General features: G+C 39.6%; 1 protein-coding gene across 5 annotated transcripts in view; it reads left to right on the top strand.

Moving 5' to 3' along the window:
- The window catches only part of LOC133646673 (latent-transforming growth factor beta-binding protein 1-like), a 321,379-nt gene that overhangs the window by 284,550 nt on the left and 12,326 nt on the right, over positions 1 to 24,503 (top strand). For all 5 annotated transcript variants that reach the window (XM_062042297.1, XM_062042299.1, XM_062042298.1 and 2 more), the window contains 8 exons: positions 5,202 to 5,330; positions 10,041 to 10,175; positions 15,923 to 16,120; positions 17,878 to 17,970; positions 18,276 to 18,404; positions 21,110 to 21,250; positions 22,358 to 22,531; positions 22,607 to 22,885. In XM_062042297.1, the coding sequence (XP_061898281.1) occupies positions 5,202 to 5,330; positions 10,041 to 10,175; positions 15,923 to 16,120; positions 17,878 to 17,970; positions 18,276 to 18,404; positions 21,110 to 21,250; positions 22,358 to 22,531; positions 22,607 to 22,885 (1,278 nt within the window). The remainder of the gene's footprint in view (positions 1 to 5,201; positions 5,331 to 10,040; positions 10,176 to 15,922; positions 16,121 to 17,877; positions 17,971 to 18,275; positions 18,405 to 21,109; positions 21,251 to 22,357; positions 22,532 to 22,606; positions 22,886 to 24,503) is intronic.

Below are 24,503 nucleotides of genomic sequence, written 5' to 3'. Positions count from 1 at the left end.
AGATATTCCATTAATTATTACCTCCTGCTTCGATTGAAAGTCCAGTTTAGAAAACGGTTTTATTTTAGATATGTAATCCTCCATGTTAAAAGTGCAAGCAAACAATTGCTGCATGCTTGCTGCTTGTTGTCTTCTTCTGCAGTACCTGTCTCCTGCAGTACTGGTAGTCGCAAGAAGGATCACTAGCGCCCTCTACCACCTGGAGGCGGGAGTCATTTAATGACTCATATTTGACCCGGCGGAAGTGCCAAGCATGCGCTAATTATTTTGCGAAACGAGTTTGACCCGGCTGTAATTCTAGGCAGGCGAATACTATATTCCCGGCGCCAATTCAAGGAAATACGGTACTCATAATCTGTTTATGCAATCAAAGTTGCTCAAATTTGATGACCTTGTTAAATATAATACATTAATAATCGTATATAAAGTATTTAACAAATTATTGCCGCCTAATCTACAACATTTTTTTATAAGACGAGTGCAGGCTCATAACTTGAGAGGCTTTGGATATTTCTTATTGCCGAGAGCTCAAACCACTCGTAAACGTTTTTGTGTGGACTTACAACACAAGCAATGCCAAACTATTAATCGATTTAAACTATTATATACAAACATGGGGTCTGGTTCAAATATAGAGATAAGGGTCTTTAATTTGACCTGCTGCTGTACTCTGTCTCAAAGTGTTAACATGTGCTCAATGTTTCCTTACCATTATTGCTATGTTTTCTAATACCATTATTGCTTTGTTGTTATTACCATTGTTGGTATATTCATTATTCCTACATTGTTGATACAAATTACAGTGTAATAATTATTGTTACCTGTGGTAATGCCACTATGATACAACATCTGTATTACAAACCCCGTTTCGATATGAGTTGGGAAATTGTGTTAGATGTAAATATAAACGGAATACAATGATTTGCAAATCCTTTTCCACCCATATTCAATTGAATGCACTACAAAGACAAGATATTTGATGTTCAATCAATCAATCAATCAATCAATGTTTATTTATATAGCCCTAAATCACAAGTGTCTCAAAGGGCTGTACAAGCCACAACGACATCCTCGGTGTCGAGTGGGTCTGACATAATATTGTGAAAGTCCAACACATCAGCGAAAGTCCAGTCCATGGTGGGGCCAGCGGGAACCATCCCGAGCGGAGACGGGTCAGCAGCGTAGAGATGTCCCCATTCGATGGACAGGCTAGCGGTCCACCCCGGAGCAGAGTAGAAAAGAAAAGAAAAGAAACGGCAGATCAACTGGTCTAAAAAGGGAGTCTATTTAAAGGCTAGAGTATACAAATGAGTTTTAAGATGAGACTTAAATGCTTCTACTGAGGTAGCATCTCTAACTTTTACCGGGAGGGCATTCCATAGTATTGGAGCCCGAATAGAAAACGCTCTATAGCCCGCAGACTTTTTTTGGGCTCTGGGAATCACTAATAAGCCGGAGTTCTTTGAACGCAGATTTCTTGCCGGGACATATGGTACAATACAATCGGCAAGATAGGCTGGAGCTAAACCGTGTAGTATTTTATACGTAAGTAGTAAAACCTTAAAGTCGCATCTTAGGTGCACAGGAAGCCAGTGCAAGTGAGCCAGTATAGGCGTAATATGATCAAACTTTCTTGTTTTTGTCAAAAGTCTAGCAGCCGCATTTTGTACCATCTGTAATCTTTTAATGCTAGACATAGGGAGGCCCGAAAATAAAACGTTACAGTAATCGAGACGAGATGTAACGAACGCATGAATAATTATCTCAGCATCGCTTGTGGACAAAATGGAACGAATTTTAGCGATATTACGGAGATGAAAGAAGGCCGTTTTAGTAACACTCTTAATGTGTGACTCAAACGAGAGAGTTGGGTCGAAGATAATACCCAGATTCTTTACCGTTGTTCAGACTCATAAACTTTGTTCTTTATTGCAAATAATAATTAACTTAAAATTTCATGGTTGCAACATGTGCCAAAGTAGTTGGGAAAGGGCATGTTCACCACTGTGTTTCCTTTTAACAACACTCAGTAAATGTTTGGGAACTAAGGAGACACATTTTTTAAGCTTCTCAGGTGGAATTCTTTCCCATTCTTGCTTGATGTACAGCTTAAGTTGTTCAACAGTCCGGGGGTCTCCGTTGTGGTATTTTAGGCTTCATAATGCGCCACACATTTTCAATGGGAGACAGGTCTGGACTACAGGCAGGCCAGTCTAGTACCCGCACTCTTTTACTATGAAGCCACATTGATGTAACACATGGCTTGGCATTGTCTTGCTGAAATAAGCAGGGGCGTCCATGGTAACGTTGCTTGGATGGCAACATATGTTGCTCCAAAACCTGTATGTACCTTTCAGCATTAATGGCGCCTTCACAGATGTGTAAGTTACCCATGTCTTGGGCACTAATACACCCCCATACCATCACAGATGCTGGTTTTTCAACTTTGCGCCTATAACAATCCGGATGGTTCTTTTCCTCTTTGGTCCGGAGGACACGACGTCCACAATTTCCAAAAACAATTTGAAATGTGGACTCGTCAGACCACAGAACACTTTTCCACTTTGTATCAGTCCATCTTAGATGAGCTCAGGCCCAGCGAAGCCGACGGCGTTTCTGGGTGTTGTTGATAAACGGTTTTCGCCTTGCATAGGAGAGTTTTAACTTGCACTTACAGATGTAGCGACCAACTGTAGTTACTGACAGTGGGTTTCTGAAATGTTCCTGAGCCCATGCGGTGATATCCTTTACACACTGATGTCGCTTGTTGATGCAGTACAGCCTGAGGGGTCGAAGGTCACAGGCTTAGCTGCTTACGTGCAGTGATTTCTCCAGATTCTCTGAACCCTTTGATGATATTACGGACCGTAGATGGTGAAATCCCTAAATTCCTTGCAATAGCTGGTTGAGAAAGGTTTTTCTTAAACTGTTCAACAATTTGCTCATGCATTTGTTGACAAAGTGGTGACCCTCGCCCCATCCTTGTTTGTGAATGACTGAGCATTTCATGGAATCTACTTTTATACCCAATCATGGCACCCACCTGTTCCCAAATTGCCTGGGCACCTGTAGGATGTTCCAAATAAGTGTTTGATGAGCATTCCTCAACTTTATCAGTATTTATTGCTACCTTTCCCAACTTCTTTGTCACGTGTTGCTGGCATCAAATTCAAAAGTTAATAATTATTTGCAAAAAAAAAAATGTTTATCAGTTTGAACATCAAATATGTTGTCTTTGTAGCATATTCAACTGAATATGGGTTGAAATTTATTTGCAAATCATTGTATTCCGTTTATATTTACATCTAACACAATTTCCCAACTCATATGGAAACGGGGTTTGTATAATCCTTGAACAAAGTAAGAGTGAAACTCCTGTGAATAATCACTGAATGAAGAACTGGGGGTGGGATTAAATAAATGATCTTCTTCCCACTCCCTTTCAGGCAAAACTGGACAATCATGCATTACATAATATACATTACCTTTTGCACTATATTAATTTATATTATTATGTGTTGTCAATTTTGTACTTTTTTTATGTCATTGCCTGAAATAAATAAATAAATGAAACAAAAAAAAATGAAAAGTGAGTACCAAGGTATGTCAAGCATGGTAAATTGATGCTCTTGGGCTGCATGTGTGCTGTCAGCACTGCAGGGTCTGCAGTTCCTTGAGAGCAACATTAATTCCAAGCAGAACACTATTCCATTCTCAAAAACTGAGCAGCAGGTTTTCAAACATGATAAGGAGCCCAAACACACCTAGAAGAAAATGGAGCGGCCAAGGATGTCTCCAGACCTAATTGAGCATCTGAAGGTGGAGGAGCTCTACTGTACAATAGGTATAGAAGTCCAACATGCACCAGCGCCCCCATGTCATCATGGAGGTTCGGAAGAGGATTTCAATAACAATATGCTAGGCTGACCATATTCTGAAATCCCAAAAAGAGGACACATACTGTATATGCGTGCCAAGGCGGGCAGCACGCCAAGGCCGGGACTAGGTGAAAATTTGCCAATGATACTCGAACTTGCTTTATAAATAATATTTTTTTTTAAATAAAGCATTTTTTCTCCTCTGTTGACAGCAGTGTTGGCGCTAGGAATTTTCAAAATGGGGTCCCACAGTAAATTTTTGGGGTCCCACTTTTTTGTAAGCGTTTTGAAAACAAATGACAAATGTATGCGTTATCCTGTTATACCTCACATTCTTTATTGTGTTTTGGAAAAAGGTTGGCATAAACGTTACTTAATTCATTAAAAAAGATAATACAAAAGAAAACAAATGTGTATACATATGTTGCTACGTGCGCGCACCTTCAGTTGTTTTTTTTAACCCCTTCTTAACTTAACCCTGGACGTACATTGAAAATACACGCAACCCTAATTCAAAATGCCGGACATTTGAGGCATTTAAGAAACCCCGCCCGGACACCCCGGACACCCCCGCAAAAGAGGACATGTCCGGGGAAAAGAGGACATATGGTCAGCCTACAATATGCTCAATTACATGTCCCAGAGGTTAAAGTCAGGACAAGATAACAATGGTGCTCACATTAACTATTCACACCAAGGACACATGTGTGTCACTGTAAAGTGTACTCACATGTGTTGCCAGCTATTTAGAAAATAGGAAATGTAAGTCCAGTTACTATCGTCTAAATAGCTGGTTACACAAGTGAGTGTTTCAGAGTATAGTAAATGTACACTGCAATTTAAGACGCACGCAGATTAATATAAATTATATCCAGGTTTAAATTATATAGTGTTGTCCCTTGGGATGATACAATGAAATGCTTGCTGGAATGTGGTGGATGGTTTTCATACTGTATGTACATTTATGCCCAGTGTTTTTTATACACTAAATAAGGAACATTCTGGTGGTCCAGGTTTAACAAATCTTCACTGTGTGCCCTCATTTGCTGACAACCCCTCTGGATGTACTTAAAACATATAATTTAAGTTTCCTTGGATTAATTTACCAACACTGGTGTTTGAAAACCCTGCCAGTGAACTGTATAATCTATATGGTATGTCCACCATCATGTTAGAAAAACTGTGGTTTGCCCTGTTATTCTAAGTCAAATTGGAATTGGATTGGAAGTGAGTTATAGTTAAAAAAAGAGCAGCTTGAAAAAAACACAACATTTTGGTTCCGCTCTGACAGTAAGAACAATAACGTTGTGTTCTTCTCTTCAGATGTAGACGAGTGCCTCAACAAAACCATCTGCTGGAGCCACAGCTTTTGCGAGAACACAGACGGCTCCTACCGCTGCCAGTGTGATCAAGGTTACACAAACCCAACCGAAGACCCGAGCAAATGTGTCGGTATGTAACTGTGCTGCACTCAATTGATTTGACAAGTACACTGGAGTCGAATGCAATATGTTTCATGACTCTTTGTTCTAATCCCTAACCAATTTTTACCATAGGGATCCATTTTGATTAACTCATAAAACCTGTATTAACTATATAGCAGGGCTGATCAACTAAATTGTTTAGGGGCCACATTTTCAGACAGCTAAGAACCGGAGGGCTGGACTTCTCCCTTTAGTACTAGCCTTATTTTGTATAGTCCGGAGAACCAGCGTCCTGTGCAGTAATTATTTGATTTTGGTGTTTTCATTTTGTCAGAATCACTTGAGCGCTGTGCTGCTTTTAAGGACCTTCTGCAAAAAAAGCTCATAATTCTCTCAAAATCTTTTTTTAACTAAACTCAGAGGCTACCTGTTAAATAGCCCACATGATGAAAAAGAGAGGACTAATATAGAACTTTGAGGAATACCACTAGTATAACTAAAGAAGCTTAACACATTACTACTGACAGTGGCGTGCCGTGCGTTTCCCACCTAGGCCTTCAGTGATCTCCCACTTCAATGATTACCTCTCAAAATACCATAATCGATCACTATGCAGAAACACATTTACACCCTACTGTGCATTGACACACATCAACAGTATACAAAATGGGTTATTTTCTGGCGCATTTAAAAATCAATTAAAATGCATCAGCAACTAAAACATATACTGTAAATTTCTCTGCTTGGCTTATGCAACTTCTGGTCAATAAAGTAGGGCTGCAACTAACAACTAATTTGATAATCGATTAATCTGTCGATTATTACTTTGATTAATCGATTAATAATCGGATAAAAGAGACAAACTACATGTCTATCCTTTCCAGTATTTTGTTGAAAAAAAACCAGCATACTGGCACCATACTTATTTTGATTATTGTTTCTCGGCTGTTTGTAAATGTTGCAGTTTATAAATAAAGGTTTATAAAACAAATACATAAAAAAAAATTAGCCTCTGCGCATGCGCATAGCATAGATCCAACGAATCGATGACTAAATTAATCGCCAACTATTTTTATAATCGATTTTAATCGATTTAATCGATTAGTTGTTGCAGCCCTACAATAAAGTTTGATGCAAAGTACACACTTCTCAAAGATATATTAACTGCCCTGAACACGATGAACACATGATGGGGACAAATACACATGTAACAATGTTAATTAAATGACAAGCACGACACACTTTAACAACAAGAGTTTACAACCTTTAGTTGTAACAGAACAGCTACTGCCAACAACTTGTGATCTGATTGGCTATCGCAACTGTCACTGTATGTCCCTTTCGCTTACAGTGCACGGACGCCCGCATTGTTGATTCTGAAGCCGTCTGGCAGATTTCGTACACCAAGGCAACATAAGCTGGCTGATATCTGATTGAATAAAAAGTAAAACTAAAAACAACAGCACTGGAATGAGCATAATATGACATGAAGAGAATATGAATACTTTGAGATATTTAGGGAAAGTAAATAAAAAAATTATTTTATCTTTAATTATGATCATGATTTCTGGTTATGTTAGGCCAGCAGAGAAGGCCTTGCTGGCCCTGACCGCACACCACTGACTACTGACTGCATCTGAAGTAAACAAGCTAAAGCAACACCTTAGTTACATAAATCACATAAAATAAAACATATTTAACTGCCATAAAAGAAGAGGATTTAGGAGGCCCTATTACGCAAAACCAACGTTTCTTACCTATTGGTAACTGCTGTTGTGTACTTGGAATCTGCATAAGTCTGAAAATTTGAAATCAAACCGTTGAGGCATTGCGGAGGTATTTATAAAATAATCTTGCTTCCTGTCTACTTCCGCCAATCAAGCTGTTTGGAATGTGCACAATTGGTGACGTCACAAATTGGCCTTGCGCCCGTCCGATATTGGCACAAAAATGGCACATCCTGAAGAGGTGGTCGGAAAGTGGCTCGAAAGCGGTTTGTGAAACATAATCTCTGCAAAATGTTGACCAAAATCCACCATTACATGATATGTAGACCACAAGGAAGTGTTTTAAATGTAGAAAAAATATATATGTACAAAACCCAAAACCAGTGAAGTTGGCACGTTGTGTAAATCGTAAATAAAAACAGAATATAATGATTTGCAAATCCTTTTCAACCTATATTCAATTGAATAGACTGCAAAGACAAAATACTTTAACGTTCGAACTGGAAAACTTTCTTTTTTGCAAATATTAGCTCATTTAGAATTTGATGCTCCCAACATATTTCAAAAAAGCTGGCACAAGTGGCAAAAAAGACTGAGAAAGTTGAGGAATGCTCATCAAACACTTATTTGGAACATCCCACAGGTGAACAGGCTAATTGGGAACAGGTGGGTGCCAGGATTGGTTATAGAAGCAGTTTCCATGAAATGCTCAGTCATTCACAAACAAGGATAGGGCGAGGGTCACCACTTTGTGAACAAATGTGTGAGCAAATTGTTTAAGAACAACATTTCTCAACCAGCTATTGCAAGAAATTTTGGGATTTCACCATCTACGGTCCGTAATATCATCAAAAGGTTCAGAGAATCTGGAGAAATCACTGCACTTAAGCACCAAGGCTGAAAACCAACATTGAATGCCCATGACCTTCGATCACTCAGGCGGTACTGCATCAAAAACCGACATCAGTGTGTAAAGGATATCACCACATGGGCTCAGGAACACTTTAGAAAACCACTGTCAGTAATTACAGTTTGTCGCTACATCTGTAAGTGCAAGTTAAAACTCTACTATGCAAAGTGAAAGCCATTTATCAACAGCACCCAGAAATGCCGCCGGCTTTGCTGGGCCCAAGCTCATCTAAGATGGACTGATGCAAAGTGTAAAAGTGTTCTGTGGTCTGACTAGTCCACATTTCAAATTGATTTTGGAAACTGTGGACGTCGTGTCCTCCGGAACAAAGAGGAAAAGAACCATCCGGATTGTTATAGGCGCAAAGTTCAAAAGCCAGCATCTGTGATGATATGGGGGTGTATTAGTGCCCAAGGCATGGGTAACTTACACATCTGTGAAGGCACCATAAATGCTGAAAGGTACATACAGGTTTTGGAGCAACATATGTTGCCATCCAAGCAACGTCTTTTTCATGGACACCCCTGCTTATTTCAGCAAGACAATGCCAAGCCACGTGTTACAACAGCGTGGCTTCATAGTAAAAGACTGCGGGTACTAGGCTGGTCTGCCTGTAGTCCAGACCTGTCTCCCATTGAAAATGTGTGGCGCAATATGAAGCCTAAAATACCACAATGGAGACCCAGGACTGTTGAACAACTTAAGCTGTACGTCCAGCAAGAATGGGAAAGAATTCCACCTGAAAAGCTTCAAAAATTGGTCTCCTCAGTTCCCAAACTTTTACTGAGTGTTGTTAAAAGGAAAAGCCATGTAATACAGTGATAAAAATGCCCCTGTGCCAACTTTTTTGCAATGTGTTGCTGCCATTAAATTCTAAGTTAATGATTATTGGCAACAAAAAAAAATGTTTCTCAGTTCGAACATTAAATATCTTGTCTTTCCAGTTCATTCAATTGAATATAAGTTGAAAAGGATTTGCAAATCATTGTATTCTGTTTTTATTTAGGAATTACACAACGTGCCAACTTCACTGGTTTTGGGTTTTGTATATATTATTATTGTAAGAACAACAAAAAACTATTGTGCTTATCAGGCCAACAGCAATACAGCGGGGCATCCATATTTTAACATCCTGAAGGTCCTGAATGTGGAATTCGACCACCGTTTGTAAGATTGCTCCAGAACTTGCATAAATGGAAGACAATGGAGGACCTTTTTTTCTTTTCTTTTCCTGATGCTCCCTCACAATGTGATGAAGACCATAGAACAGGAGATCAATCAATCTGCGTTCAAGGCAACCACCTATTTTTAATCTAGACTTATCCTCCTCGTCCCAACAGATAAAGAAGGCAATGCAGTCGGCTTGGTCTCTAATGCAATTTATATCTAGGGGGTTAATCGTTTGGTATATGTGTCTCTGTCCAGGCTGCTTAGCGCAAAATGGCCAACTCAACAATAATAGTCAAAGAAAAATTAAATGTACACCACAATGATAGCTGAGTGCATGTGAGGCAATTTGCATCTCTTTCCTTCTGGAAGTAGCCTATACAGCAGGGCTATTGAGCTGGCGGCCTGGGGGCCAAATGACACCGTACTGGTCCCAGAGTTCAGTTCAAAACTTGGAATATAAACATTTTTGCAGCGAATTCCTAAACACACAAGAGTGCTACTGTTGTATGGATAAACTTGGACCACAGTAAACACATTGACAGATCCTTGCATTGACATGTTAACCTTACCAGCAAACAGAACACTGGGATACAAACTGGTGATTTACATAACTGAGGCGTTCTTTGAGGCATCCTTTAAAGGGGTCATATAATACAAAACCCAAATATATATATAGATTTACGATTTACACAAGGTGCCAACTTCCCTGGTTTCGGGTTTTGTACATTACCACAAGTTATTATATATTATCAATACTTACAGTATATGGAGTATGTATGTTCTTGATTACGAGAACATTTGGGTCATTTGTATTTTTAAGCTGAGCACAAAAACAGACTTCCACTGACATGGTACTTGTGGAGCACATGCCACTGTGTACACGCTTGATCCTTTACTGACCTCTTGATCTCTTTCCTGCCACCTCTCTCAGACGTGAATGAGTGTGAGATGAGCCTGGCGCTGTGCGGGGAGGCCTTGTGTGAGAACTTCGATGGCAGCTTCCTGTGCATCTGCCCCAACGACAATGAGGAATTTGATCCCACCACCAGCCGCTGCCGCTCCCTGGGTAAGAGAACGACGCCTGCACCCACAGTGCCTCCCAAGACCTAATTCTGCATTGCATCGGCGATAGCCTGAGTTTTCACTCATTTAATGAGCCGTGTCTTATTATTTAAACAACAGGGGTGATGATGTGTACGCGACCTACTCGTTGTCTCTAAGTGTATCTTTTTGACCTGGCTGTCTCCCTTTGTTTTGTTGCGGTTGGCTGGACGGCGTGCACTATTTGGATGAGTCTAATCCCCCAGACTATTGATGCTGTAACTCCTTCAGTAGAGCCAAGCAAACTCCCCAAAGGCCTAGTTACTGTAGACCCACTTTCCCACCAAGACAAACAATGATGGACTGTACCTACTGGTAATCGACGCTGTAGACATCTCTTCTAAGATAACATCATGACAGCGCGGGGCATTGTGATTTCAGAGAAAGCACTTTGAGTCATGGAAACACCAGCTGGGTCTGTGTACAGGAATTGGGTGTATTTAGATTAATATGCGGCGCGCCCTCTGCAGCGTTGTTTTTCCTCCTGCCTGGGCACTAAGCCTCAGCTATGCTTCTGTGTACCTTTTTGCCACATTCCACTGTTTGCTTTCGACGTGTGTTAATCAATCATGTGAACGTGAATGGTGTGTTGACTTGCCAGTGTTTCTATTTGGCTAAGCCGGCAGCTTATGGGCAAAATGCCTGAGTCCATGTCTTTTGGCTGAAAAGTGGCGAACCCGGGTAATGCACCGCCTACTAGGGGCCATGCAGGCATCTCGACTCATATCAACTTTTCAATTCAAAATGTCAGCCTCATAAAAACTTTAACTGTAGAGGCAATGTTACAGGTAACTTTCTTAACATTCATCAATAAATCTTAGCCATTGTGTAGATATATATATATATATATATATATATATATATATATATATATATATATATATATATATATATATATATATATATATATATATATATATATATATATATATATATATATATATATATACATATATATACACACATACACAGTATACATATATATATATATGTATATATATATATATATATATATATATATATATATATATATATATATATATATATATATATATATATATATATATATATATATATATATACACACAGTACAGGTTAAAAGTTTGGACAAACCTTCATCTCATTCAATACATGAGTATTTACATTGTAGATTGTCACTGAAGGCATCACAACTATAAATTAACTTATGTGGAGTTAAAAAAAGGTGAAAAAAATGAAAACATGTTTTATATTCTAGTTTCTTCAAAATAGCCACCCTTTCCTCTGATTACCGCTTTGCACACTCTTGGCATTCTTTTCAATGAGCTTCAAGCACACCTGTGAAGTGAAAAACATTTCAGATGACTACCTCTTGAAGCTCATCGAGAGAATGCCAAGAGTGTGTAGAGCAGTAATCAGAGCAAAAGGTGGCTATTTTGAAGAAACTAGAATATAAAACATGTTTTCAGTTATTTCACCTTTTTTTTAGCTCCACATGTGTTCATTCATAGTGTTGATGCCTTCAGTGACAATCTACAATGTAAATAGTCATGAAAATAAAGAAAACACATTGAATAAGAAGGTGTGTCCAAACTTTGGCCTGTACTGCATATATATATATATATATATATATATATATAAATATATATATATATATATATATATATATATATATATATATATATATATATATATATATATATATATATATATATATATATATATATATATATATATATATATATAGCTAAAGTACCACTGATAGTCACACACACACTAGGTGTGGTGAAATTACCCTCTGATTTTGACCCATCCCCTTGTTCCACCCCCTGGGAGGTGAGGGGAACAGTGAGCAGCAGCGGTGGCCACGCTTGGGAATCATTTTGGTGATTTATATATATTAATATATGAATATATATATATATATATATATATATATATATATATATATATATATATATATATATATATATATATATATATATATATATATATGTATATATATGTATATATATGTATATATATATACTACTATAATACACCTCATGGTGCAACCTGGACACATCATCAGTGATTCTCCTGGAGTCATAGGGTGTTTCGGGTCTTAATCAATCATTCCCACCACTCTGCTGAAGCGAGCCTCCTCCACCTTGGCGCGAACCTCCTCTTGGACAAGCTTTCCTTTCTTTTCCTCTGGCTCTGCTGTAGCTTGGTTTGGTGTTGCTACCCAGCCCAGCCCGACCAGTAGCTACGGTTCCCACCAGGGTGCTGTGCCGCAGCCTCGCCTCTGCCCGCTCCACTGCATCCTGGGCACGCCACTTCCTTCCTGTTCTGACCTCCACACCTGCTGAAGATACTTGCCCATCAGCAGAATCTCTGTAGAGCAGGACTTCTCTGGCCCGGGAAACCTTGAACTCCTCTGCCAGACTACTGAAAGGAAGCTGCAGCTTGGTGGCCCAAACAAAGCAATGCTGCTTAGGCTCCGTGGCAGACCCAGCCACCTGCGCAGGGACGAGCTGATCTTCCTCTCAAATCCCTCCACGATGGTCATTGGGAATTCGTACATCAGCAGTGGCCAGAGAAGACGAGGCAGGATGCCATGCTGATATATCCAGGCCTTGAACTTCCCAGGAAGTCATGACTTTTCCACAGCTGAGAGCCACATGTTGAGGTTATCGCTGGTAGCTTGACATGCAGCGGTATCCTTCAGATCACCAGTGAAGAGCTTGCCCAGGCTCTTCACTGGCTTTTCTGACACAGATGGAATTTGGGTGTCTGCCAGACTGAAGCGAAAGTGGTCGGTTACCTTTCCTTTCCTCAAGACCAAGGACCTGGACTTAGAGGGCTTGAAACTCATTCTTGCCCAACTAATGAGTCGATCAAGGCCTTGAAGGAGCTATGTGCATCCAGACACTGATGTTGTGGTTACCGTGAGATCATCCATGAATGCTCTAATCGGAGGTTGCCGGGTGCCGGATTTGGACAAAGGGCCTCTGCACTCTACTTCCGCAGACTTCACAAGCATATTCATGGCCAGTGCAAACAGGGACACAGAGATTGTACAGCCTGTGATGATGCCTTTCTCTAGACGATGCCAATCTGATGTTGAAGTGTCAGAGGACACCCTCAGACTAAAGTTGTTGTAATAGTTGAGGATGAGATTGCGAATCTTCTCTGGAACGTGGTATCTGCTCAGAGACAATTCCACCAACTTGTGTGGAATTGATCCATAAGCATTGGCGAGGTCAGCCACAGTACTGTCAAATCGCTTCTGTTCTCTCGCGCCTCACGGATCAGCTGTGTTACCACACCAGTGTGTTCAATGCACCCTGGAACTCCTGGGACTCCTCCCTTCTGCACCGAGGTGTCAATATAGGTGTTCTTCAGGAGAAATCCCACGAGGCGATTGGAAACGATCTTGAAGAAGGTCTTGCACTCAACACTGAGGAGGGAGATTGTCCTGAACTGCTCAATGTTCCTTGCGTTTTTCTCCTTGGGAATCCATACTCCCTCTGCGTACGTCCACTGCTGAGGTACTTTCCCTCTTTTCCAGATCACCCGGAAGATCTTCCAAAGACGCTCCAACAGGCGTTTGAAGACCTTGTACGGAACTCACTTGGGCCTGGTACTGATGCTGTTCTGGCAGATTTGATTGCCTCTTTAACTTCCTTCAGGGTGGGTTCACTGATGTCGAACAGGGTGCAGGGTTCTGGTGGGCATATGAGGGCTGCAGAGTGGCCAAGGTCTTGCTCTCTCATGCCGTCGCTGTAGGTGTTCTTGATGTGGAGGTTGATTTCCTCCTCGGGACATGAGAGTTGACCACTGCGTTTCTCTCCCAGCAGCTTCTTTGTGAATCCAAATGGATTTGCAATGAAGGCACTGCGCTTGCGGGCCCTTTCCTTGCCTCTCTTCCTGTGCCACTCGGGACGTCGCAGGGTGAGTAGCCTATCCCTTATTACACCCCTCAGTTCTGCCAAGGCTGCCTTCTCATTCTCGCTTGCCTTCCTGTACTGGCTGCTGAGTACTCTCAGCTCTTGTCTGAGTTGGGAAATCTTGGTTTCTCGCCGGTTTGGAATTGGTGCTGCAGTTGTAGTCTTGGTGGCGCGTTGTTCCTTGATGCCAAACCTGTCTGATGCAATGCTAATTATGAACGTGCTCATTGTCTTGAGCCTCTTGTCCACATTACCCTAGGCTGTTGCTTCCAGGGCTGTATTAACATCTTCATCAAACTGTTTCCACTCTGACTCCTTGTTGGCAGCGGGCCACAATATCCGACGATGCTCTGACGGTCTGCTTTGGAGTTGCGCCGGTGGTGCTTGGAGGTTCTGGGCACTGTGGGGAGTGTCCGGGCCTGGATCCTCCTCCGTCTCATCAGGTGCCGTACAGGGTACTGGCTCTGTGCGTTGCGCCATGGGTTTCCTTAGGCAGCCCATCTTGGTCTGATGTATCTTTAGACCAGTCGAGTTTTTGCAGACCTTGCCACATTTGCAGACTGCACTCGTAGTCAATTGCCAATTCGCAGGGGTCGTTACCAGAAAATCTGTCCGTTCTATATATATATTCACACACACACACACACATAGGGCAGCGTGGCTCAGATGGTAGAGCGGCCGTGCCAGCAAGTTGAGGGTTCCTGGTTTGTATCCAGCTTCCGCCATCCAAGCCGTTGTGACGTTGAGCAAGACACTTCACCCAGCTCGCTCCAGTGGTTAGAGCCTTGCATGGCAGCTTCCGCCATCAGTGTGGGAATGTGTGTGTGAATGGGTGAATGTGATGTATAATGTAAAGTGCTTTGGGTATTGTTTCAGGTATAGTAAAAGCCAGGGGTGTCCAAACTTTTACCACTTAGGGCCGCACACTGAAAAATCGAAGTATGCGGGGGCCATTTTTATATTTTTCATTTTCAAAATCTATACAATATATAGGTTTTTTTTACCTTTACGGCTCCCCTCAAGTTTGGTCCCAGGGACAATATTAAAAATAAGTCTTATATTATTAAAAACAAAAAAAATTCCATCAATTAAATCTTTACATCAACTTCAGGTCTATCCGATAATATAAAGTTGTATTTTTTATTTTATTTTATTTTTTATGCTGTATGCCCTTTTTATGGTAAAAACACAAAATATGCAGTATTTTCCCCAAAACAATTTTTGTGAAAAGTGAAATATTTAATATAATGTAATTACAGCCTTAAATACTTAATTTTTGATGTGAAGTAATTGGTGCCCCTAAATAGCTCATTTATAACAACACTGATTTTGATTCATTATTATTATTTGACAAATGGCAGCACTAAAGAATAAACAGCCTGCATGGCAGCGTTTTGTTATTAGTCACCATTGCAACTTTTTCTTATTATATTTCACCTGTTTGCTTTTTTATTTTACTTTTTTTTAATAGTATTTTTAGAATGCTTCGCAGGCAGATGAAACAACCGGTGCAAATGGCTCTTGGGCCACACTTTGGACACCCGTGGTAAAAACATAATTTAAATACAGACCACTTACCATTTATATTATAAAAGTACAGTTTATGTAAATGAAACTAAAATGACACCAGAAAGAGGTTGCAGATACTGTCACCTTTGGTGTTTATATTTACTACTGGAAATACTGTATGTCTGTCATGAGAAGGCATCTTGTTGAATTACAAATTGTATGACTATTGGGGTGTGCCACTCCGTAACTACCCTTTGACCTCATGTATTCTATTTGTTTGACTACTTCATAGCTGGTACCGGCTCAAAAGACCCTGCTCCTGTGGCCCCCACAACCGAGGAAAGGAAAGAGTGTTACTACAACTTAAACGATGCCAACTTCTGCGACAACGTCTTGTCTCGGAACACCACAAAGCAGGAGTGCTGTTGCACTGTGGGTGCCGGCTGGGGCGACAACTGTGAGATCTACGCTTGTCCCACTCCAGGAGAAGGTGAAACGATTCATGAGTGCATTTTTTTTTCTTGAACCATCTATCAGGACTTTTAGTTTAGTTTTTTTTCCAAGAAAAAAGTCGGCAAACGACAGCGTGTCTTTTATTTAAAGATTAGAAATTCATACATTCAAATCAGCAGGCATCAAATGAGTTAAACGGTAACTGCACTTTTTTTTTAATGATGCCCATCGTTCATAATCCTTATGAGAGACAACAACACATGTTTTTGGGGTTGTTGGTTTTTTTTGCATTCTTATATGTAATAATCGGCTAGTTCTAGGTGCGTCAACAGCTGAATCGCTTTTGAGTTTGTAATGCACAACACAATGCGATAGGACACCAATCTGTACTGACTGAAAACCATGAACAATTATATTACAGTATCTGTAAAGTATTATTTCATGTTTTGTTTATACACAGCGAGCTTGACAGTGTATGTCGATCAATATTATAGTGACTTACTCGTTACACATTTGTCTGTTTGGTCAAGATGGCCGGGGACGTTTTTTTTCCAGCTGATTTTGGATAAGCACCTAATTTGTGTTAGCATAATTTGGTTCAAAGCTCCACATTTACACCATCAAGTCATTCTGGTTTTGACTCTCTCGGCTTCCGTCTGTTCCAATGTTTCACCTTCTCTTCATGCTCGCTAAGCTTCTATAGCCAGCAGTCCATCCTCCGTATATTCAGCTTCAAAGGATAAGGTTGTGAATCCTCATATGTCTAAATAGCCATTTTCGTTGTCTATTACGAAGTCTGCCATGATTAGAACATGTGTTTGTTGCCAGAAGTGCTTCGCCATAGGCAACGAAATAAATGTGCCCAGCAAGTAAGTTCCGGTAATGCTTAAAATGACCAAAATACGGTAAATATTGTACATATTACATATAGTTATGGACGTGGCTGTTACTACATTATATATAACCATGCAGCGTGTATATAAAACATTGATGGAGGGTTTTGAAGTTGTTTAAGAGGGCTTTGAAAGCTACACTGGTGAATACCATTAGTCTATTTTGGAGTTTTGTTTATCTTTACAGTCCTAAAAAAAAATGTGGGTTATTGTTTCTCATAATAATTGTGAATGAGTTATGATCCGCTGCCCGGATCATAGATTGTTTATGTTTTCTTGTCACGTGTGTTTTCAGCACCTTGAGTTTTGTTTGTTTCCATTGCCATGACGGCAGATTACATTCACCTGCCTCTGGTTAGTGTTCGGGACGCGCACCTGTTGCCCGGGCGCTAATCAGAGGGCTATTTAGTCTATGCGCTGGCCTCACTCGGTCTGGCTTCCTAGTTTGTTTTTATGCTACAGTTGACGACGTTCGATTCCTGCTAAGTTCCTGCTAGCTCCCACGCTAGCCCATTTGCTTGCTAGCTCCCACGCTAGCCCATTTAGTTTTTGCCTTTTGTGCTACGTGCACGTCTTTGTTTTTTCCTGCTATGATTTGTTCTTAAATAAATTATTTTCCTAACTGCAAGCTGTGTCCGAAGCCGTCTGCATTCCTGGGAGAACAACCACGCACCACGATGCGACCCCGTCGTCTCAGAATGATAGGCAAAATTCCAAAAAAGGACAGTTCCCCTTTAAACATAGCACTGTCCATTTTGCATCAATTACAATTAATCAATAACCGTTCCACATAACTCAACATCAGTTAATTATTATTTTCTTATCATGCCCAGGCCTAATGTCACTTATATGATATCTGTTCAATCCTATTCAGCAGTAACAACAGTATGTTTTTTTCCAGATGACCATCACCAGTTGTGCCCTCATGGCAGCGGTTCAATACCCCTGCCTACTTCCTCCACTCAAAGTCTGGCAGAACAACGACTCTACATTGGTACTTTTTAAAATAGAACACCTAAGCTTTTATAGCTTTCTCACTTTTGGCACAGGAATGCTTTATTTTTACTTTCTGGCACTTTTAAAGTCATGTAAACAAACAAAATCCCTTGCCACTTTTTAACAAAGTGCTTTATGGGATGCATACCTGGATCATTACTTTAATGGCACTGTGTCCTGACCTCTTCACTGGAGGGGATTTAAAAGCTTTAAAAGCAATATTTCCTAAAACAGCATTAATAATGTGTGTGTTTTTTTGCAGTATGTCAACCCAAGGTGTGTTTTTGTGTCTTTTTTCCTTAGATGCAAATGAGTGTGAAATGTTTGGGTCAGACATTTGTAAGAATGGACAGTGTGTAAACCTCTTCTCCACTTATACCTGCTACTGTCGCTCTGGATTCTACTATGACAACGTTAGGCTTGAGTGTATTGGTAAGAAAACTATCCATTTCTTTTGAAATCATTGATTCATGTCAAACACTGCAGTGCAGCTGTATTATAGTCCATATGAGAGACCAATGTGCTCTATGCAAGTGTGTGGCAGACTCCACATGTTCCATTAGGCGTATCACTTTCAGTCTCTAAGTGATTGTTTAAACGTTTTATTTTATCCTAGATTATTTGATGCTTGTAAGTAAAGCCAGCAGCTTTCTTTGGAATGCAATGTCTCTTAAAATAAAATGTGCAGAGTTGAGACAATGGTGCTAAATCAAAAATGTAATCATTAAAAAATGTGAATGGAATGTATTCCTTTTTTATGTTTAACTGAGAATTATAATTAAGTAAATTAAAACAATAAAAAAAAAAAAAAAAGGCTCTGCACCGCACTTAAAGGGGAACTGCACTTTTTGGGGAATGTTTCCTATCATTTACAATCCTTATTTGAGACGAGCACATATAGGTTTTTCTTTTTTAATGCTTTCTAACTAGTAAATAAATGCTAACAAAAGTCAGCCAACATCGGAGGTAATGAGATTTGATTTATTTCAGTTTCACCGTCTGCATTTTATGACCAATTCCAACAAGTACACCATCAAAACATTCCACTTGGTCGGGACATCAAAGTTACCTTTTTTTTCCTGGAAGATTCCTGGTTTTGAATACTCATTTTCAGTTACAAAGTGTTACTACGTCAACATTTTTTGACCGATTCAAAATATTCCAACACCAACCCATTAATCTCATCCAGAGTCTTTGTGATATTATCTATATTTAAAAAAATCCTGGTTTTCCCATAATTCCAAAATCTCCAGGAAATTCCCGTTCAAATGAATGGACAATATTTCCATATTTCACATTTCTCAAGCGATTCAAACCATTTAACCATCAACACATTCCACTCATCCTGGACTTTCAAACTAACACTTTCCTAAATTTCCCCAAAATTTCCAGTTTTCCTGGAATTCCTGAATTCTGTAAAACTTATTTTCATTAAAAAGCATTACTACTTCAACATTTCTCAACCGATATAAACCATTCCAACACCAACCAAATCAACTTATTCAAGACATTCATGCTATTTATCACCTTAAAAAAATTCCCACTTTTCCTGAAATTCCTAAATTACTAGGAAATCCCCATTGGAATGAATGGGACATTTTTCAAAGTTCCACAATTCCCATATTTCCCAACCGATTAAAAAAAAATCCAAAACCAACCTGTTTAGCTATGGAATTTAATTACATAGCGGCATCTTGGAAGTATGATAACCGTATCAATGTTAGCACGCTAACATTAACATGGGAACATTTTATACTAGCATTTAAGCAAATTATGAACGTGTTACCCTTAACATCATGGGATTTCGTTACCTGGCGCAATCTTAGAAGTTTATTAGATGTTCCCTTGTTGGCATGTAAATTTTAGTATGCTAACGTTAATATGCTAATGTTTCTTTGCTAGCATTTTAGCTAATGTTGTACTTTTTAACCTAATAATTTCGTTACTTGGTGCCATCTTACTAGTATGCTAGCTGTTCCCCTGTTAGCATTTTATCGAATGTTATACTATTTAACACAATAATCATTAATTTCGTTACTTGGTGCCATTTTAGAAGTATGCTGGCTCTTCTACGCTAATGTTTGCGTGCGATTATTAGCATGCTAATGTTTTGTCGCAGCATTTTAGCTATTTTTTTTAACTTTTTTTTACCAAATAATCATGGATTTATTTACTTACTGACATTTTTGAAGTATGCTAGTGTTCCCCTGTTTCCCTGCTCATGTTAGCATGCTAACATTTTATGCTTGCATTTTAGCTAATTTCGTTGTTTTTTACTAAATATTCATGGAATTTGTTACTTGGTGCCATTTTAGAAGTATGCTAGTTGTTCCCCTGTCACCATGCTAATGTTTGTGAAGTGAAGTGAATTATATTTATGTAGCGCTTTTCTCTAGTGACTCAAAGTGCTTTACATAGTGAAACCCATTATCTAAGTTACATTTAAACCAGTGTGGGGTGGCAGTGGGAGCAGGTGGGTAAAGTATCTTGCCCAAGGACACAACGGCAGTCACTCGGATCTCGAATGGCGGTAGCGGGGATCGAACCTGGAACCCTCAAGTTGCTGGCACGGCTGCTCGACCTACCAAGCCACGCCGCCCCACAAACTAATATTAGCATGCTAACATTTTGTGTTAACATTTTAGCTAATTTTGTACTTTTTTACTAAATAATGATCATGGATTTCATTACTTACCGCTGACTTGGAAGTATGCTAGCTGTTCCCCTGTTACCATACTAAAGTTAGCATGCCAACATTTTATGCTACCATTTTAGCTAATTTCGTACTTTTTAACATAAATCATCATGGCGCCATTTTAAAAGTATGCTAGCCCTTGACCTGTTACATTTCAATTGTTAGCATGCTAACATTAACATGCTAACGTTTTATGCTCGCCGTTCAGCAAATTGTGTATGTTTTGAGTTAATAATGGTCGTAAAATATTACTCCCATTAATTGTTAGCCACCTAGTACTTGCTTTATATTACAAATTAGAATGCATAAAAAAAGAAAAACATATGTGCTCTTGTCTTACATAAAGATTGTGAATGACAGACAAAATAAAATAAAAAATGCAGTTTCTCTTTAAACGTTTTATCATATATATTGAATGTTTGTATGACCATGTGTTTTCCAGATTATGACGAATGTGAATTTGGAAATTCTTGCATGGATGGAGTTTGTGTGAACACAGCGGGCTCTTTTAACTGTTTCTGCAGTCCACCATTAGTTCTGGACAGCACCCAACGGCGCTGCATAAGCGTAAACACTACAGAAGGTGAGACATGTGCAAAAACACACACACCACTGTGTTAACATATCAGTAGAGTGGTAAAACAAGTTGACTTTAATTGTGTTTCATTGTATCCATCTACCCATATTCATAGTCGTAAATAGATAAATAGTCCGCTTACAATGGAGTCTATAGGGGCTCTCCATTTTGCCTACAGAACCTTCTAAATAACCACCCAAAACCCGCAAACAATATTCTGTTTACTTTTTGCGACCTTAATAATAATCAAATATTAGTAATGTTGTTATGATAAGCGCTAACGCAGACAATCTATTTTTAGCGTTGATAACCGAGAGCTAACTATAGTTCATGCTGCACTGGACTCAAGGAGAGACTTAGATGTAACTATAAAATTAAACTGAAAATAGCAGTACTGCAACATATATGGATGTAAAACTGTAAAGAAGAAGAAAAAGCTTATGCAGCACTGACTGGCAGCATATTGAGCCTGCTTCTGCTACCACGAGCCGAACGCCAGCATGTCAAAGTTATTCTAGATTATAAAGATCATGACTCTTATCTGGATATTAGGAGGATTTAGCCATGAATCTAGAAGCGGTTCATCTGTGACATATAGTTGATACCCGGAGATAGAGACAAACACACACAACCGAAGACAGTGTGACTGTCAGCAGCCACTTTTTTAATCCTTCATTAATTATTCATCCGCACAGAAAGTTATGGACATCCTATCAGTCGTCATCGAAGTAAGAGCAGACATTGTACAGTAAACTATCATTTTACCATGTTCGTAGTTTGTATTTCTTGTTTAGCACTCATTTTTCCCAAAGTAATTGTTATTGGCTCCCACAAAGTCTGCATGATTTGCATTGTTGTTGGTAGGGAAGGGATCTGCGGTTCCTACCTCCATGTCACGCGATCACATGACTGGTTAGCTCATTATCTCTCAAAATGGCTTGGCAATCTCTGTGAGATTGATGTTATTTTGATCATACCTCTTTACACGCAAACTTTATACGTTTTCCGGTGTCATACATCAGATATATATGATAACAGCTTCAATAGAGAGGCAACTTGTTTACCACTCTACTGGTACTTTAAATTGTGTGACTTCTTTGTGTTTTTTCAAAGAAACTGTGGAGTCTAACCCTGATGTGCACATGGACATCTGCTGGCAGCGTCTGGAGGGAGACAACATGTGTTCAGAACCCCTCCGGGGCCGCAGAACTACCTACACTGAATGCTGCTGCTTGTATGGAATCGCCTGGAGTGGACAATGTGCCTTCTGTCCTAGAAGAGACTCAGGTGAGAATATTTGTATAATTTAGTCGAATGTCAGTTTTATATGTCCAATCCTAATCTCTGCTCTGTTATGCTCAGAGGATTATGCAGTCATGTGCAACCTGCCTCTGAGAGGAAGTTCAGACAGTTTGCGAGAGCGACCGGGTTATGAGTACGGCGTTGACAGTCCGGAGGATCCCGCCGAGCCTTTTGTTCCTCCATACTGGGACAACTATGGTGGACCAGCTGGACCGTACGACATTTCAGAGAGCATCCCTCTGTTTAACGACAACGACTACAGTGTTCGACAGCCACCTGTCCGGGTCCCCATCCATCGACCCCGCGAGCACCGGCCACGGCCAGTGGATCCCTACTCTGGTGTGTGTATTATACGTGCTTAATCAATGACAAACTGTCACTGAAGCATGACTTCACATTATATTCACTGGCCGCAACATTAGGTACAGCTACATCTAGTTATATCTACTACAAGAGCTCAGGTAAATACACGTCGCTGGTAATACTTTTGCGTAGAAGAGGTGCACTCACTCGAGCCTGGCACCATTGCCCATGCACAAGTGGTCTTAACATTGACATGTATTTTAATGTTTTTCAGTGATAAACACCACCTTGCATAATATAAATAAAGAATAGTAATTGTTTGAAGTAATCCACAAAATTAAAGCTCAAGATACACTCACCCACAGGCACGGGCAATGCATATGTCGCATAATTATTGCAGTCGCTCCTCCCTCCAGTTTTTTATAAAATAAACGCCGCCTTGCACAACACAAATACACAAAACGTGACTCGTCAGGAAAACTGCAGTAACAGCGTACAGTGTTATACAATTAAGTGTTTGCCAGATGGGGAACGTGGAGGGGTGGGGTTTTAATTTCCCAAAGATGGGCTACTTCAACATGTTAAATGTTGTATGTTTAGTTTGATGTAGAATTGCACTGCATCATACTATGAGGTGGGTTTAATATTTTGGTTACCATATGGAAGATGCACAATCTTAAAACATATAATGTATCAGTGTTCCCCACACACTTATTGGTGGCCGTGCGTCACAAATACATTTGGACAACCACAGAAAGATTTTATGTGTTTTCCCCGAGAAAACTGTGCTCTATCAGCTTGCCCACCTCAGAAACATATAGGACTGTCTCAGCGGCTTGTTGCTTTTTACAACAGACAGTAGATTGCATCGTATACTGCAAATTCAGAGGCAGCTCGTTTAAGGAAGGTGATCTTTAATTTGCAAGGGATAACAAACAACCAATTTGATCATCAAACAGAATGACAGTCATACTCACGGTACAAACCAAACAGTGAACAGCACATCACGTAACTGGTACAGTAAGTTAACACACAATAACAACGAACTACCATTGTATGTAGGTAACAACAAACAAGTTCCTTTAACTCACATGTGTCAAACTCAAGGCCCGGGGGCCAGATCCGGCCTGACACGTCATTTAATGTGGCCCGCGAAAGCCTGGGAATAATGTGGATACTTCATCTTTCTTACTAAATGTTTTCATTATTTCCATTTTGACAGAAAAAAATGTACATGAAATTTCATGTTTTATACTTTGATATAAATACAAATATTCAATTGTTATTGGTGTGAATCTTTGGGCACCTCGCTTTCAATACCGATTCTGGGGTGAGAATTTGATTCATAATCGATACTCGATTCAAACTGATTTTTGCAATGTATTATTTGGTATAATAATAAGCCCTTAACAAAACAGCTTACAGGTTACAAAACCTCCTTTTGGGAGCTGACGTGTGACACATAGGTGCACCAAGTAAGCATAGAGATGGCCTAAAAATGTTTAGTTTTTTTAATTGATTCGTCAAAAAAAAAAAAAAAAATTACTAAAACAATCAGGATTCGAATGTGATAAAAAATAACATTTTTAACACCCCTAATTATTATATGCTGTATGATAGTTTGTAAAATTAACAATAATATTGTATACCGTAT

This window comes from Entelurus aequoreus, linkage group LG03 (assembly GCF_033978785.1).
Source record: "Entelurus aequoreus isolate RoL-2023_Sb linkage group LG03, RoL_Eaeq_v1.1, whole genome shotgun sequence".
Lineage (NCBI taxonomy): Eukaryota > Metazoa > Chordata > Actinopteri > Syngnathiformes > Syngnathidae > Entelurus > Entelurus aequoreus.
The sequence above is the reverse complement of the archived record's forward strand: the minus strand, read 5'-3'. Positions and strand labels throughout refer to the sequence as shown.